The sequence below is a fragment of the Bufo bufo genome, chromosome 8 (genome assembly GCF_905171765.1).
Source record: "Bufo bufo chromosome 8, aBufBuf1.1, whole genome shotgun sequence".
Classification (NCBI taxonomy): domain Eukaryota; kingdom Metazoa; phylum Chordata; class Amphibia; order Anura; family Bufonidae; genus Bufo; species Bufo bufo.
The window spans coordinates 49,941,128-49,958,085 of record NC_053396.1 but is presented as its reverse complement, the minus strand read 5'-3'; the positions used below and the strand labels follow the sequence as shown (position 1 = coordinate 49,958,085).

At 42.6% G+C, this 16,958-nt stretch overlaps 1 protein-coding gene across 5 annotated transcripts in view; it reads right to left on the bottom strand.

The window, feature by feature from the left end:
- The window catches only part of XKRX (XK related X-linked), a 48,491-nt gene that overhangs the window by 18,557 nt on the left and 12,976 nt on the right, over nt 1–16,958 (bottom strand). For all 5 annotated transcript variants that reach the window (XM_040442251.1, XM_040442253.1, XM_040442252.1 and 2 more), the window contains one exon: nt 1,288–1,550. In XM_040442251.1, the coding sequence (XP_040298185.1) occupies nt 1,288–1,550 (263 nt within the window). The remainder of the gene's footprint in view (nt 1–1,287; nt 1,551–16,958) is intronic.

Below are 16,958 nucleotides of genomic sequence, written 5' to 3'. Positions count from 1 at the left end.
GTGCAGCAGAGACTGCTGTGGTCTCTGCTTCAATTTTTCAATCTGAATGCTGTAGATTCACTCATGGTTTCCCCTACTGAATGGAGCTATACCACGAGCAGACACCCATAGCGATTTCCATCTGCACCTGTCTGGACACCAGGCCAAGAGAGGACATGTCCTTCGTTGGCAGTCGTGGCTATAAACTAAATAAGTGCAGCGCAGGCTCCTACTGAGAACAATGGTAGACAGATTTAGCTCTGCTGCAGGCAGCTTTTTAGCGTGGGTTCTATACCAAATTCCAACGGCTATCCTCTGCTCTGGTTAGAGGAGTTATTCTGGGACTTTATTATTAATGACCTATACTTAGGCCTTAATCACACGTCAGTGTTCGGTCAGTGATTTCCATCAGTGATTGTGAGCCAAAACCAGGTGCGGCTCTAAACACAGAACAGGTGCAGATCTCTCCATTATACCTTATGTCTGTGGAGGCTCCAGTCCTGGTTTTGGCTCACAATCACTGATGGAAATCACTGACCAAACATTGATGTGTGAGTAAGGCCTTAGGAGAGGTCATCAATATTAGACCGGTGAAGATCTGACTCCCAGCATTCCTACTCATCAGCGGTTTACTTGAATGGGAGCAAGGTAGCAGTAAAACAGTATGGCCTCTTCAGTGTGTGGAGCTGTGCATTTCCAATGCCTGGTTCTGGCACACCATGGTCCTTCAAACAGCATGGGTGGTGGGAACTGGACCTCTACTGAACTTATATTGATGACCGGATATTTCCAAAGAACTGCTTTAAGAGATCGTGAACTCATGAACTAGGATCTCTCTATTTAAAAAGGGTTGTCCAAGACATCCATCTATATGACTACATGCTAGCATTATAGCATTACCACTACAGCCAGTCACATGGATCTGCAGCACCACCAGAGCCTATGCTGGAGCAGCAGGGAATGAAGGTGCTTTTACTATTATTTACGCTGCAGTTTTTTATGGGAAATAACGGAAGGATTTCATTCATTCACTTCTGTCCACCAGCTCATCAGGTTGGATAAAAAGACTGCAGGCAGAATTGCATATGTGAATCTAACTTAGAATTTTCTGTTTTAGTTAAAATATGGTTTGATTTAAAAAAAAACAATAATTGCAAAAATTGCTTTGTCTAAACTTGCATCCCTACCCTTTAACTCAATCGCCAGGCTGTCATTGCATGTTGGGGGTTGCAGTTTTTCCACAGCTGGGGCGTCATGGATTGGCGACCACTGTTACAAAGCAATTATCAATTAAGGGTTGTACCTTACCTCGTGCTACTGGGACATGTCTCTGCAAGACACAGACGTAGAGCTGAAGTGTCAGCTGTGGGGTCGAGCCAAGGAAAGCCTGAATTACAGCTGTGCGCTTAAAAGCATTACGATGTGTAGCCAATCTTCTCAATGAATGTCCTACTTCTCGTTCTTCTTCTGCGGACTCCCCCCAGCCACGTAAATGTTTTTTGCGAGAGATGCTTACATATGGCTCTTCCTCACGGCCCACCCGGCAGTATATTATTAGGGCTTCCACGCATCTATGGGACAGTGTAGTTGGACATTTTAGGAGTTTAAATGGTTTTCCACATTAACAGACATACAAACTATAGATATATGCTGAATACATGTACATTGCAATTTTTTTTACCAAACGCGTGCTGTCAAAGTGTAAGCTACGTGACCAAGCTGGCGGGATTGGTCCAATATCGTTATACTGGGCAGCATTCTGGCACCAGAACTGCTTCAGAGCCCTAAGCATCTAACAGACATGAAAATGTATTTTGGCAAGGACATACCACCCGGCAGCGAAAGGTTATCGTGCATTGCTGTCCTCGCTGATGTGACGGCATGACCGGAAATCAGCAGGCTGGTCACTACAGCGCAGCGGACAGCTAGTTCCCCTTCTTTTTAATTTAAAGATGTATTTTAGTCTTAGGCTGTATTCAGACAAGCATGTATGGTCACCTCACCTGAACTCATAGCATCATGGGAGATCCATGGCTCTACTGCCCACTACTCACAATCATCTCAGTACAGGGCTAGAGATTGAGCTAATCAATTTTACACTAATTGAATTTCTTACAAATCTTCCAAAAGAACCATTTCACAGAAGAAAGCATCTGCCATCAAAAAGTGGGATAATTTTTAATTAAATTGTGTTAGTAAACAGGCTGTTTTCTACCACTGGCTACTATCCGTTTACCCATAGCTATATATATTGCTGTCACTTTGTCATTACTAATGCTGTCTTGGCATTAAAGAGGTTCTCCGCTTATGTGAAGTAATCCTGATGGAATGTATACACAAAGCATGTTCTATATAAAGCTGCTGGTTTTTCTTCTTATGGTAGAAAATACACATTGGAAAAACCTGATGTGCGTTATCCACAAGAGAGATCAGAGGCAGACTCCGATTTGTATTTTGAATGATGCGCACCCCTATTCAAAAGGTCCAATCTGCGTGTGTGTCCCACACAAGATGGGACAGGTCCTTTCCATGTGAAAAAGTCCAAGGCTGTATGAGCGGCAGAGCGGATTTCCACTAAGGAACAAGAGGAGGAGGAGGAACACATGTAGTTTTCCTGCTCATTTTAGTGTGGAATATGTGGAACCTGTCCTGAACATATGAATTATCCTGGCCTGTATTACATGGGATCTGTCTGCATCCGCACTTTCGTTCCGCGGCCCCGCAAAATATATGGAGCATGTCCTATTCTTGTCCGCAGCCACAGACAAGAATCGGCATTTCTATCACAGGGCCGGCTATTTACACTTGTGGACGTGTGAATGACCCCTAAATCAAATACAAAAAGACGATGTATTAGAAACATTTTTATGGATCATATTATTCATATTTAGGATATTCTGATTTACCAGGAAAATCAATGAAAATATAAATGGGAGCAACGCCTCAAACGTAATGGAGTTATTCATTTGGGAGTTGTAAAACCTCTCTAGATGGATATTCCTCTTATGCAGCGGCCTAGCAACAGCAGGAAACAACATTCCTGTTAGACCGGTTCGGGCACCTGCATTTATAACGTGTTGGAATTTTTAAACAGTGTGTCACTCCTGTGATGGCATGCGGTACTAAGGCTAGCTGCACGCTAGCGCTATACTGTACACCCAGCAGGGATGTCATTACACTCCAGCATCTCGGTCTGGCCCTATTAACTATAATGGGGACTGGCAGAGAGCCAGCTACATCCGGCAAATATCCTGAGAATCGGCTGGACGAAATGGACTATATATTTGACTCCAGAAAAAGCGACAATGTTGTTAATGTGACCAGTTGTTTACTTAAATGTTTGACATATCTTTCATTGTATACTCAAGAGGTCTTGTTATCTTGACTGGTAACCCATATTTCTCATTTACCCTCTTCCCTTTTATCCTTTCCTTTTCCTTACTCCCTCCCCTATTCTTTCCTTGTTTGTCTTATTTTATTTGTTCTTGTATCAATTACCTTTTTGATTTGCATATTTAAATATATATATTTAAATAAATATATATATATATATATATATATATTTTTTTTTTTTTCTTTTATGTAACGAATTGGCTAGAATTTGTCCTATTTGGAGTGATGTAATATATATCCTTGAAAAACCTTTAAAAATAATAATAATAAATTAATATATATATATATATATATATATATATATATATATATATATATATATAATTTCTCATAGGCTTGAGAAAGGCTTCACGTTGGAGCCGAAACGTCGCATCACCAATGGGTGAATAAAAATATCACTTTACCTTTGGAGTGCTGCTCTATTATATATATATATATATATATATATATATATACATATATACACATATACACACACAGTACAGACCAAAAGTTTGGACACACCTTCTCAAAGAGTTTTCTTTATTTTCATGACTATGAAGGCATCAAAACTATGAATTAACACATGTGGAATTATATACATAACAAACAAGTGTGAAACAACTGAAAATATGTCATATTCTAGGTTCTTCAAAGTAGCCACCTTTTGCTTTGATTACTGCTTTGCACACTCTTGGCATTCCCATGATGAGCTTCAAGAGGTAGTCCCCTGAAATGGTTTTCACTTCACAGGTGTGCCCTGTCAGGTTTAATAAGTGGGATTTCTTGACTTATAAATGGGGTTGGGACCATCAGTTGCGTTGAGGAGAAGTCCGGTGGATACACAGCTGATAGTCCTACTGAATAGACTGTTAGAATTTGTATTATGGCAAGAAAAAAGCAGCTAAGTAAAGAAAAACGAGTGACCATCATTACTTTAAGAAATGAAGGTCAGTCAGTCAGCCGAAAAATTGGGAAAACTTTGAAAGTAAGGGCTATTTGACCATGAAGGAGAGTGATTGGGTGCTGCGCCAGATGACCTGGCCTCCACAGTCACCGGACCTGAACCCAATCGAGATGGTTTGGGGTGAGCTGGACCGCAGAGTGAAGGCAAAAGGGCCAACAAGTGCTAAGCATCTCTGGGAACTCCTTCAAGACTGTTGGAAGACCATTTCAGGGGACTACCTCTTGAAGCTCATCAAGAGAATGCCAAGAGTGTGCAAAGCAGTAATCAAAGCAAAAGGTGGCTACTATGAAGAACCTAGAATATGACAAAATTTCAGTTGTTTCACACTTGTTTGTTATGTATATAATTCCACATGTGTTAATTCATAGTTTTGGTGCCTTCATAGTCATGAAAATAAAGAAAACTCTTTGAATGAGAAGGTGTGTCCAAACTTTTGGTCTGTACTGTATATATATTTACACATACATACTTTATATTTGTGCAGGAAGAGGGGAAGGTAATACTGAGTTTTGCTATGGGGCCCCATGATTTCTATGTATGCCCCTGCTATCTGTGTATTTAAAAACAATTTAAAATAATAGGAATCTGAAGTGGGCTTTGGTACTGCGGTACCAGTCATTACCAAAGCCCACTTCGGATTCCTATTTTTAAATACGCAGATAGGAATACTGAAGTCATTCCCCGAAGTCTCATGCAACTTCAAGCTTGATTCGCTCAAGCCCAATGGTGTTTGAGGCAGATCTGTGGATAGATAGCAATGTACACAAGTGCTCTATCCCACGTACCATACTGATCCCCGATAACCCCGTACACATACTGCCTCATGTCTGTTAGGACGGACACCCCTCTTATTTATAACTGACACAATAAGGATTTCTTGTTTTATTTTAGCAGCGATACATACTATGTGAATGTCACCTAAGGTTAATAATTGTACAGAGGATTTAAAACCATTCTCCTCTATTTAACCAGCGAGAAGACTAATGTGGAAAAAGCTTCATCTTATGTCCTGCTGACAGAAATGTTCATATTGGGAAATACTGACTTCTCCAGTATCTGCATATTACAGCTGAGCAAACACCACGAAAAACATCCAGCAGGACGAAGGGGTCAGCGCAGGCTGAAAACTCCCACAGACAGCTGGCCTCAGGACAATTTATTTTAACTGCTTCATTACCAGAATCTTTCTCACCAGGCCAATTTTTTCATTTCAGCTCTTTTTCGGTCCTATCTACATAACTGCAAGTAACAAAAAATTCACACAAAAAATTTCAAGACAAACCTTTCTAAAACCATTACCGTATGTCTATACTGTATGAATGGATGCTCCTTGTGTAATGTATCTACTGGCTGGGCCCACCGCAAGACTTTAAAGGACTATTTTTTATTGGTGGCTCTATAGCACAGTACTGCTGGAATAGATGTTGTACAGCGCCAAAACATTAGCTTTCTGGTAATTTTAACAACAAGAATGGTGCAGTCTGAAGTACTATAATGAGAACCAGGGACAGGTTTGGATCCCACCATGTGAGACGTGTAAAGCCTTTCCACTGCAGATATAATTTGGAATATTTTAATGCAAATAAAGTAATCCACTTGCCTGTGCAAAGCCGGCCATACTCTGAGAACAGTCGGCTGAACATTTGTTTGGCTGACATCTAAGGGCTCTTACAGTTCTGGAATGCACTGAATGACACAGACAGCATTATGTCAGTGTTATACAATATATTCCAGACCTCTAAGGGTTACATAGCATCATAAATCAATATAATGCTATATGATTTTGTCAGTGCCGGGAGCTGTCACATACTCACCCTGCAAGTCCTATGCGTGAGACTCGATCGTCTGAACAGGGCCTAAGTGTATATTTGCTGAACGTGTTGCTCTCGGTTCGGCCAACAATTTAATGTGTATAGGGAGCTCCCAACTCTCCCCCGACAGATGATGATGGGGGAGAGAAGGATTGAGTGAAATGAATGAATAATTGTGCCTGATGTGTATGGGGGAGACGGGATGGAGTTGGGAGAGATGGCTGATCGTTCGGCCAAAAGCTGCTCAATGTGTATGGCCACCCTAACACTTTGGTCATGTCTGCAAATTTAGTAAAACCTGCTACTGCCCCAGGAGCCCATTCATGTAGGAAAGATCTTAGAATCTGTTTTGGAAGTGACCCTGTGTGTAGTCTGTTGGATGTGACAGCTCTCCTGCATTTCTGCCTCTCATCTCCCTCCATGTGTCGTCTAAAAGACACACTGCTCGTTGCCCATAGCAACCAATCACAGCACAGCTCTCCTTTTACTGCAGAGAACCTCCCAATTGCCCTGCTAGATGCAGGACTGCCCCGGATTTCGGCAGTTGCTCCGTGTCTACACCATGTGCTCTCCCCAGCCTCAGATGCGATGTGGTGACACATTATACACAGCCCAGCAGGCACAAAGAGCAGTCCGTCCTCGCATCCCACCTGCTAGAATAGAATATTCTCCGATCAGAGGAATAGGGCTTGGTGACCATTAGTCTTTTTAATTATTAACAGTACAGGGGGGCCACTATGGGGGCATAAATACCGTGGAGGGGCACTATGGGGGTGCTGCTGCAATTGTCCCTCTTTAGCCTTTTTAAAAGTTGGGAGGTATGCTACAACGCTTCTTACAAAACTGTAGATCTAAGTTTACCAACCTGTGGCACTACAGGTGTTGCAAAATGACAACTCCCATCATGACCAGACAGCCTGCAGCCATCAGCGCATGATGGGAGTTGTAGTTTTACAACATCTGGAGAGCCACAGGTCCGGGAACATAGGTGTACAGTACTGTAAGCACCAATGTAGTAAAATGAAAGCTGTGCTGTGATTGGTTACTATGAGAAGAGAGTGAAAAGCCTCGGGAGTTAGTTACATTAGCGTATACATTTTAACGCACACCGAATTATTATATCTAATTAACCTTTTGCCTCCCATCACACGACTTTATACGTCATGGTGCTGGGCTCTCAACTGTAACCTGACGTATTCATTGGGTTAAGATCGCTGCGATCGTGCTGTCATTAGACAGCTGCAGTAACAGTAAGTATGCCCAAGACCAGTAGGTGCGGTCTCTCTTCGCAAAAGTATAAGCAAAACAAAAAGGAGGCATCGCCTTATGTGTGTTGCCGTATAGAATCAGTTAGCCTATGAGATAAGTTGCGCTTACCTTCTTGAGTTGTGAGTAGTCATAACTGCTTTATGCACTTTGCTGGTATTTTCCCGTCCAGCCAACGGGATGCCTGCGCTGCTGCCTAGGTTCTTGCCTGTGCCGCAGACACGGTCCTCAGGATGCAAAGATTCGTAGATGAGTAGGTAAAAGATTAGAACCGCTAAGTCGGCGCTGTCAGCAGGAACGTGATCTCAGATAAGTATAGATAAAAGTTTTATTTATTAATTGTACAGGTCAATGCGTTTTAAGGGCGAACTGCCCCCTTCATCAGGACAATAGTACATATGCCCTTGAAACACGTTGACCTGTAAAATTAATAAAGAAAACTTATCTATACTTATCTGAGATCACGTTCCTGCTGACAGCGCCGACTTAGCGGTTCAAATCTTACCTACTCATCTACAAATCTTAGCAATAGTATAAGGGACTTTGTGTGTGTAAAATAAACAAAAAGGTACATGTTTTTCAGTTCTTAAAAAAAAATGCATAAATTTTTAAGTGTATTGTCTTGAAATCTTTTGTAACAAAAAAAAGAAAAATATACCTAAATTTTTCCTTAAATATATAAAAAAAAAAAAAAATTTGATCTGTCATCTAATGGCACAAAGAAAAGGTCTAAGATGTCCTGTGAAAAATATCAAATACCTGTAGGCTGGCTCAGAAATAAGGTATTTGCAGTTAGATAGGCATATTGCCAAAACTGACACATTTTTCCTGGTAAGGAAGGGGGTAAAAACTCTGGTAATTAAGTGGTTTAAGAAAAAGGTGTCTTATCTGCCTTTATCAGACTGCTTTGTTCTTTTCTGCTTTCAACATTAAGGTCTATGTAGAGAAGAGGGGGAGGAGGAGGCTGCTAGATGAGGAACAGAGCAGTGAGGCTGGAGACGCAGACTCTGCTATTAGGGTACGGCCACACCGTCAGGTTTCCAGATGGGGTTTTGGAAGTCAAAACCAGGAGGGAATAAAAAAAAAAAAAAAAAAAAAAAAGATGTATTAGTCTTTAATACTTTCTATCCTTTTATGATCCACTTCAGATTTTGGCTTTCAAAACTGCATGCGGAAACCTGACCCTGTGGCCGTACCCTTAGAGTTAAGATGCTGAGTGAAGGGAAGAAAGCAGCCCGAGGAGCCCATTTGCTGGCATAATTCTTTCATTTACCTTTACTATTCATTTATGAAGTCTTGTTTATAACTGAAGGTACACTTTAACAATCAAACTACGGCCCTTCTACGTCTTACATGTTCGGCAGTGGGGTACCTTCCAAGGGAGGCAGTCCACATGACTGTTATGGGGCTCACATTGAACTCATTCTTTGGTTCCACACAGGAACACACTACATTTGTATGCAGCCACCTCTAGGGGAGCTCAGTGCAAAGAAACAGTCCACGGTAACTGTATAAATTCTGAAGCCCTGCAGTTTTATAATACACTACGTGGGAGGCTGCAGTCGGACGGAGGAGATTTATCAGTGTATTTATACCAGTTGTACGCTGCTCAGAACGAGCGCCATATTGATGAAGCACCTGTTCCACTTTGTCAGATATAGAAGTCACAAAGTGTGACATATTAAGAGACTTATTGTCATTACAATTTTTGTATTATATAAAATTTTTGTTCTGTGTAGCTCAGGAGCAGGTGACACCTGAAAGCTTGGTGGTGGGCTCCTACTAAGTTTTGCTATGGGGCCCTGTCAGATCTGTGGACACACCCAATGGTGGGCCATTTCATTGAATGGTCAACATGTAATGCTAAGCTTCCTCTGCAGTGGCTGCTTTAAGAAGGACTGGCCTTACATGATGGTGCCCTGTGCGATTCCTAGACAGCTCTTGCCCTGAATATGGAGCACTGCCATACAGTGTATCAATTACTATAACATACGGTGCCCATGCTGTTACCCAATGTGAATGCTATGCTACACTGCAAATAAAACATACTGTACAGAGCCCAAGTAGCACTACCACACAATGCCTAAGTATACAGTTGCCAAACACCAACAGTTAATACAAGACTACACAATGTCTTCAGCAGTCATGCACCCTGTGCCCTAATCGCTAAGGATGGGACATTTTATACAGCGGAAAATTCTGCAAGGAAGAGTTTACAAACTTAGGATATAAAACTTGTATTACATTATAAAAAATTATTTGTGTGGACTTCCAAAGAAAAATCACAAATTAGCCACAGTGCATTAACAATGGCCAATACAAGTGCGGACCCACTGGCATCCCTGGATTCTTTGAAAAATGCACAACAGATTTTCCATAGTCAAATAAAACCTGTAAATTTAACCCAACCCTTGATTGAAGGAGAAGTGTACAGCTGGTCTCATTCAGGGTTTGGGACGTCTGGCCTGAGGTTGTCAGGTGCCACCTGCTTTAAATGTTTGGCAATAACACCATCTATTCCAAACAACTAAATGATTGACGATTATAAAAACGTGGTCATCTACAGGAAAGCCGGTGAGAAGCATCTATGTCAAACAGTTCTTCACATACACACACAATTATTGGTACCTGTCCGTGAAAGAAAAACCCACAATGATCACTACAACAACCTGAAATGGAGGAATTATGAAATAATAATTTAATTCTCATTAGGTGATTTTCAGCAGACATTGTTTTTGAATTGTGGTTTAACTGAATAATTAAAACAAGGGTGAAAAGTTGCTGTTTGGTGTCATGGTAAGTACCACACTGAACATGAACCAAAGAGTTGTCTCAGGAGATTAGAAATAAAATTAGACAAACAAGTTAAAGGAAAAGGCTATAAGACCATCTCCGAACAGCTTGATGTTTGTGTTACTACAGTTGCACATATTATTCAGTAGGTTAAGTCCTACGGGACTGTAGCCAATTTCCCTGGACCTGGATGCAAAAGGAAAAATTGATGACAGATTGAAGAGACAGATAATACAAATGGTAACCAAAGAGATTAGAGGTGAACTCCAATGTCAAGGTACATCAGTGTCACATCGCACTATCTGTTGCCGTCTTAGTCAAAGGGGACTTAATGGAAGACGACCAAGGAGAAAACCACTGTTGAAAGCAAAATCATAAAAAAGGGGGACTGGAATTTGCCAACATGCATATTGACAAGTCACAAAGCTTCTGGGAGAATGTCCTTTGGTCACATCAGCTTTATGTTCACAGACCCAAAAATGAAGCATACAAAGAAAAGAACATTGGGGAGATTTATCAAAATGGTGTAAAGTAGAACTGGCTTAGTTGTGCATAGCAACCAATCAGATCCCACCTTTCATTTTCCAAAGGAGCTGTGAAAAATAAAAGGTGGAATCTGACTGGTTGCTATGGGCAAATAAGCCAGTTCTACTTTACACCAGTTTGATAACCCCCTCCCCCATTGTACCTACTGTGAAACATGGAGGAGGCTCAGTTATGTTTTTGGGCTGCTATGCTACATCTGGCACAGGGTACCTTGAATCTGTACAGAGTACAATGAAATCTCATGACTATCAAGGCATTCTGGAGCGAAATGCGCGTCCCAGTGTCAGAAAGTTTGGTCTCAGTGGCAGGTCCTAGGCCTTCCAGCAGGATAATGACCCAAAACACACATCTGAAAACATACAAGAATGCTAGGAGAAAAGCATTGGACTATTTTGAAGTGGCCTTCTATGAGCTGTGATCTAAATCTTATTGAACAGCTGTGGAAGGAGATGAAACATGGAGAAGGCACTGTTAAAACCCGAAACAGCTGGAGCAGTTTGCTCACAAAGAGTGAGCCAAAATACCTGTGGACAGAAGCAAAAGTCTCAGAGTTACAGAAATTGCTTGATTCCAGTGATTGCCTCAAAAGGATGTTCAACTAAATTTTAAAGTTAAGAGTACCATCATTTTTGTCCAGGCCAGTTTCATCAGTTTTTATTTTTAAATGACTTTTCAAAAGCAATGTCTAATTTTCATAAATTGATTTTCAGTAAAAAAAAATATTACTCATGTCAGTTTCAAGTTATTTCAGTGACCACTGTGGGATTTTCCTTTCTTTAAAGGAAGGGTACCAGCATTATGTCCACGTGTGTAGATGCAGGATGAGAAGTCAAAGATATTCAAAGTCCTTTGGTGCAAGGAGGCATCAATTGAGATGGGACGTAATATTCTAATACAGGGAAACCTTTTTCTACAACTTGTAGGAGCTCTTTCAAATTTAGCATTTCATCACATTTCTTTTTTAATCAATGGAGGCCCCTCCAATACTACTGCCCTTGTGTTGTGTAACACTACAGTTGCCAACTGTACCAGCAGTATATTTAGTGCCAAGTGTTAATATCTGGATCCATCACGTCAGACAAAGCAAGTAGGGGAAATGTTTCTCAAACAAAACCCTTGGGAATGGTTTCCCTCCTTTGTTCTGACCAGATCCAGTTATGTTCTTGGCTCTGGATATAAGGCTTCTGTAAAAAGCCACATTTCTGCCATTTGAATGCAGCACCAGAATGTTACTGTTCATTTATCTACTACAAAAACCAGGGTAGCTGTAATAGGGATTAGGAAACACTCCTGTCTACACTGACCCATGCCAGCATGTATCCACAATCCAGTGGGACCCTGATACATTAATCTGTCGGGCAAAAAGTGTTGGGTAAGTTATAGAGCCACAGAACATTTCACCTTCTGTGGTTGGAGAAGCTGTTCAGTCTCATTACAGGTTGATGAAATTAAAGGGCATCTGTCAGCAGATTTGTCCCCATGAATATGGCTGACCTGTTGTATGTGCGCTTTTGGCAGCTGAAGGCATCTGTGTTAGTTCCATGTTCATATGTGCCTGCATTGCTGAGAAATCTAAAATTACTTACCAGTAATCACTTTTCCATGAGCCCATGACAGCACCCTGAGAGACCTCCTCTCATCCAGGACAGGAAACAGGAACTTCTATGGAGAGTTTAAGAGGAGGAGCACCTCCACATCACACCAGTTAATAGCAAGAAGCCTGACCTAATGTCACTATACAGTACAGACCAAAAGTTTGGATACACCTTCTCATTCAAAGAGTTTTCTTTATTTTCATGACTATGAAAATTGTAGATTCACACTGAAGGCATCAAAACTATGAATTAACACATGTGGAATTATATACATATCAAACAAGTGTGAAACAACTTAAAATATGTCATTCTAGGTTCTTCAAAGTAGCCACCTTTTGCTTTGATTACTGCTTTGCACACTCTTGGCATTCTCATGATGAGCTTCAAGAGGTAGTCCCCTGAAATGGTTTTCACTTCACAGGTGTGCCCTGTCAGGTTTAATAAGTGGGATTTCTTGCCTTACAAATGGGGTTGGGACCATCAGTTGCGTTGAGGAGAAGTCAGGTGGATACACAGCTGATAGTCCTACTGAATAGACTGTTAGAATTTGTATTATGGCAAGAAAAAAGCTGCTAAGTAAAGAAAAACGAGTGGCCATCATTACTTTAAGAAATGAAGGTCAGTCAGTCAGCCGAAAAATTGGGAAAACTTTGAAAGTAAGGACTATTTGACCATGAAGGAGAGTGATGGGGTGCTGCGCCAGATGACCTGGCCTCCACAGTCACCGGACCTGAACCCGATCGAGATGGTTTGGGGTGAGCTGGACCGCAGAGTGAAGGCAAAAGGGCCAACAAGTGCTAAGCATCTCTGGGAACTCCTTCAAGACTGTTGGAAGACCATTTCAGGGGACTACCTCTTGAAACTCATCAAGAGAATGCCAAGAGTGTGCAAAGCAGTAATCAAAGCAAAAGGTGGCTACTTTGAAGAACCTAGAATATGACATATTTTCAGTTGTTTCACACCTGTTTGTTATGTATATAATTCCACGTGTTAATTCATAGTTTTGATGCCTTCATAGTCATGAAAATAAAGAAAACTCTTTGAATGAGAAGGTGTCCAAACTTTTGGTCTGTACTGTATATTCCACTATAAATATTTGTATTTATTTATATGTATATACATATGTACAGGAAAGCACAAAACCTTAAAGGTGGGAATAAATACAGGTGCTGTCATGGGCTCATGGATAAGTGATTACCGGTAAGCAATCTTAAAATTTCCCGTGCTGCTTCTGGATAGCGCTCAGCAACTGCTGCACGCTGGACCCCCGCCTAGGACCAGGGACCGCCGGAACACGGCTACAGCGGTCACTCCAGAGGCCAGGAGGGAAGCAGTCTTCAGCAGTTGCTCCCCCAGGAGACTTACACTGCCCGGGATGCGTCCATTGCGGTGCACGGACCTGGACCTCCCCAGCCCCTGGTATGTAAACTTGGTAAGGATCCTCAGGAGCTCCCATCCGGAGGACAGGAAACCTGAACTGAGGTGTGGTGGGGGTGTGAACATTTTTATATCCTTAAGTTTTCTGTCCCGGATTCGAGGTCCTCCTTGCATGGGTGCCATCATGGGGAGGGGAAATTTCCTGATCTAATGACAAAGATGGAGACCTGGTGCCTACCTGCCTGTTCAGCTATCCAACCTCTGTGGAATTGTCCGAGAAATCTTGACGTTTCGACCCCTGAGCCTTGTCAAGACATGGGTCCAAATAATATGAACTTAGTAGCAGGCTACATAGAGCGGTGCCCAGGGATCTAAGTGCACTTACTATTATTCCTGGGCGCCGCACCGTTCGCCCGCTGTGGCCCCCGGTATTTTCAACATTCAGAGCAAGGAGGAGGAGACGCCAGTGTCTCTCCGTCTCCATGACAGCAGCGCTGTCCAATCAGAGCTCAGAGCGAGGGAGTTTTTTTTCTCTGAGCTCTGCGCTGTGATTGGACAGCACTGCTGTCAGGGAGAAGGCGTCTCCTGCTCCTTGCTCTGAATGTTGAAAATACCGGGGGCCACAGCGGGCAAATGGAGCGGCGCCCAGGAATAATAGTAGGTGCACTTAGATTTCTGGGCGCCGCTCTATGCAGCCTGCTACTAAGTTCATATTATTTGGACCCATGAAAGGTCCCCTTTAATTATATTCATTGGTGGCGCAGTGCACCCCGCCCCCCTAGTATTAGTATCATTGTTGGTGCAGTGCGCCCCTCCCTACTATTAGTATCATTGGTGGTGCAGTGCGCCCCCCCTGGCCACAGGGTCCCCTCCCCTCCATTGGTGGCAGATTACACTGCTGGGGCTCCCATCGGTTACCATGGCAGCCAGGACGCTACTGAAGCCCTGGCTGCCATGGTAATCTCCCTGCTGCTGTGTGTACTATGCACAGGGCAGCAGGGAGTGTGAAGTCCTAGTCACCCCAATACAGCTCTATCAGGGTGAATAGGACAAGGGATGAAAAGATCCAGGTTATAGCCCCTAAGGGGGAGGGGGGGGGGGTATGGTTATAAAATAAAAAACATACAAAAAGTCTAAATCGCCCCCTTTCCCAATTTTACATCTGTTTATTTTTTATTGTTTGTAAATGTTATATTACATATCGCAACATCTGTAAAAGTGTGAGCCATCAAAATATTAAAAAAATATTTCCGCTCTGGTGAAGGCCGTAACAGAAAAAAAATAAAAACCACTCAATTCGCCATTTTTAGTCACCTTGTCCCCCAAAAGATGTCACTGGATGTGAGAGGTATGTGGTGCTGTATTCTCCTATATGTAGTGCTGGCTCACTACTGGGACCTGCGTCTCATCTTCTCCCTCAAGTCCTTTTTTTTTTTTTTATTATATGCATTTTAAATTTGGCGACTAGAAAATTTTATTTGGCTCCTAAATTTTTTAGTTTAGGAGCCAATGGCTCCTGGTTATTTTTTTTTAGTCTGGAGCACTGCATTGTGTGTCAGAACGGATCCGTTTGGCTCAGTTTCGTCAGACGGACACCAAAACACTGCAGACAACGTTTTAGTGTCCGCCTCCAAAGCGGAATGGAGACGGAACGGAGGAAAACTGATGCCTTCTGAGCGGATCCATTAGCATTCAGAATGCATTAGGGCCAAACTGATCCGTTTTGGACCGCTTGTGAGATCCCTGAACGGATCTCACAAATGGAAAGCCAAAACGCCAGTGTGAAAGTATCCTAACAGGTCAGCCAGTTTCATAGGTACAAATCTGCTGACAGATGCCCTTTAAAAGCTATCGACCTTGGGATTGTTTTTTCATTATTGCTTTGCACTTATTTTGAGCTACTAACATTTTCAGCGGCTTGTCCTCTACACAGTATTCAGGTTTCACTGCAGACTGGTCTGTCCCCTTCTCACCAAAATCCATCAGGTTCAATGAGTAGCTCTCATGTCTACTTTCCTGGCAGCTCATGTAAATGGGACAATGCACAGGCAATTATTAGGAATGAACCGCCTGCCTGATCATTGATCCGATGGGAGAATATTTTTACATACAGCAACCATCCAGCTGTATGGGGATGAACAATCACTGCTGTGATCGCTTGGCCCTCATGCAGATTTGTTCCCAGCAGCAAATCCCTATTTATAGAGTACCATCTGCTCCCGGAGAATGATATTACATGCCGCATAAAAAAATGCAAATCACTAACAAATAAGCTTTTGCCCGTTCCTTGGATACAGATGAATGGCAGTACCATTTAGACAGTGCGACTCCCCTGAACCTCAGCCAGTGCAAAAGGACCTTTAGCTGAACTGTTATTGGACTAATAAGGCTTCAGCTTGAGGGGGTTGTCTGACATATCCCCTTCTACACCCCGGCAGAACCCTCTGAGTGGAGCATTTCATGCCCTTGCCCTGTAGAGGAGGAGGCTTCTGCCTAGCAGTGTTCCCGGTGACATCACTAGCACTATTGGGCGGGCTTTAGGGCTGCCCTAGCCGGATTTCAAGAAAAAGCCCTTGCCTGCATGATTCAGCGCAGGGCAATGGAGAGCAGAGCATAAAATGCTCCAATGTTCAACTCAGATACTGCCAGGGTGAAGAAGGGAAAATGTCCAGGTTCAGCTCTTACCTGGACAACCCCTTTAAAGCTACATGCTACAAAATGTAAGGTTATGCACATGGGAAGGAATAATGCAAGTCATCCGTACATACTAAATGGTAATACACTGGGTAACACTGACATTGAAAAGGACCTAGGAATTTTAATAAACTGCATACTAAGCTGTAAGAACCAGTGTCAGGCAGCTGCTGCCAAGGCCAATAAGATTAGGGATAGACCGATTATCGGTTTTACCGATATTATCGGCCGATATTGAGGATTTTGACTGTTATCGGTATCGGCATCTATTTTGCCGATATACCGATAACGTATTGGGAACACAGAACGCATTGGTGGCAGTTAAAAACATTGGTGGCAGTGGCCACAGGGTCCCCTCTCCCCTGCTCCTCCGATCGGAGCCCCAGCTGTGTAATCCTGGGGCTCCGATCGGTTACCATGGCAGCCAGGACGCTATTGAAGCCCTGGCTGCCATGTTCAGCTCCCTGCTGCTGTGTGCACAGAGCACAGAGCAGCAGGGACAGTGTGAGCTCCTATTCACCCTGATAGAGATCTATCAGGGTGAATGGGACAAGGGTT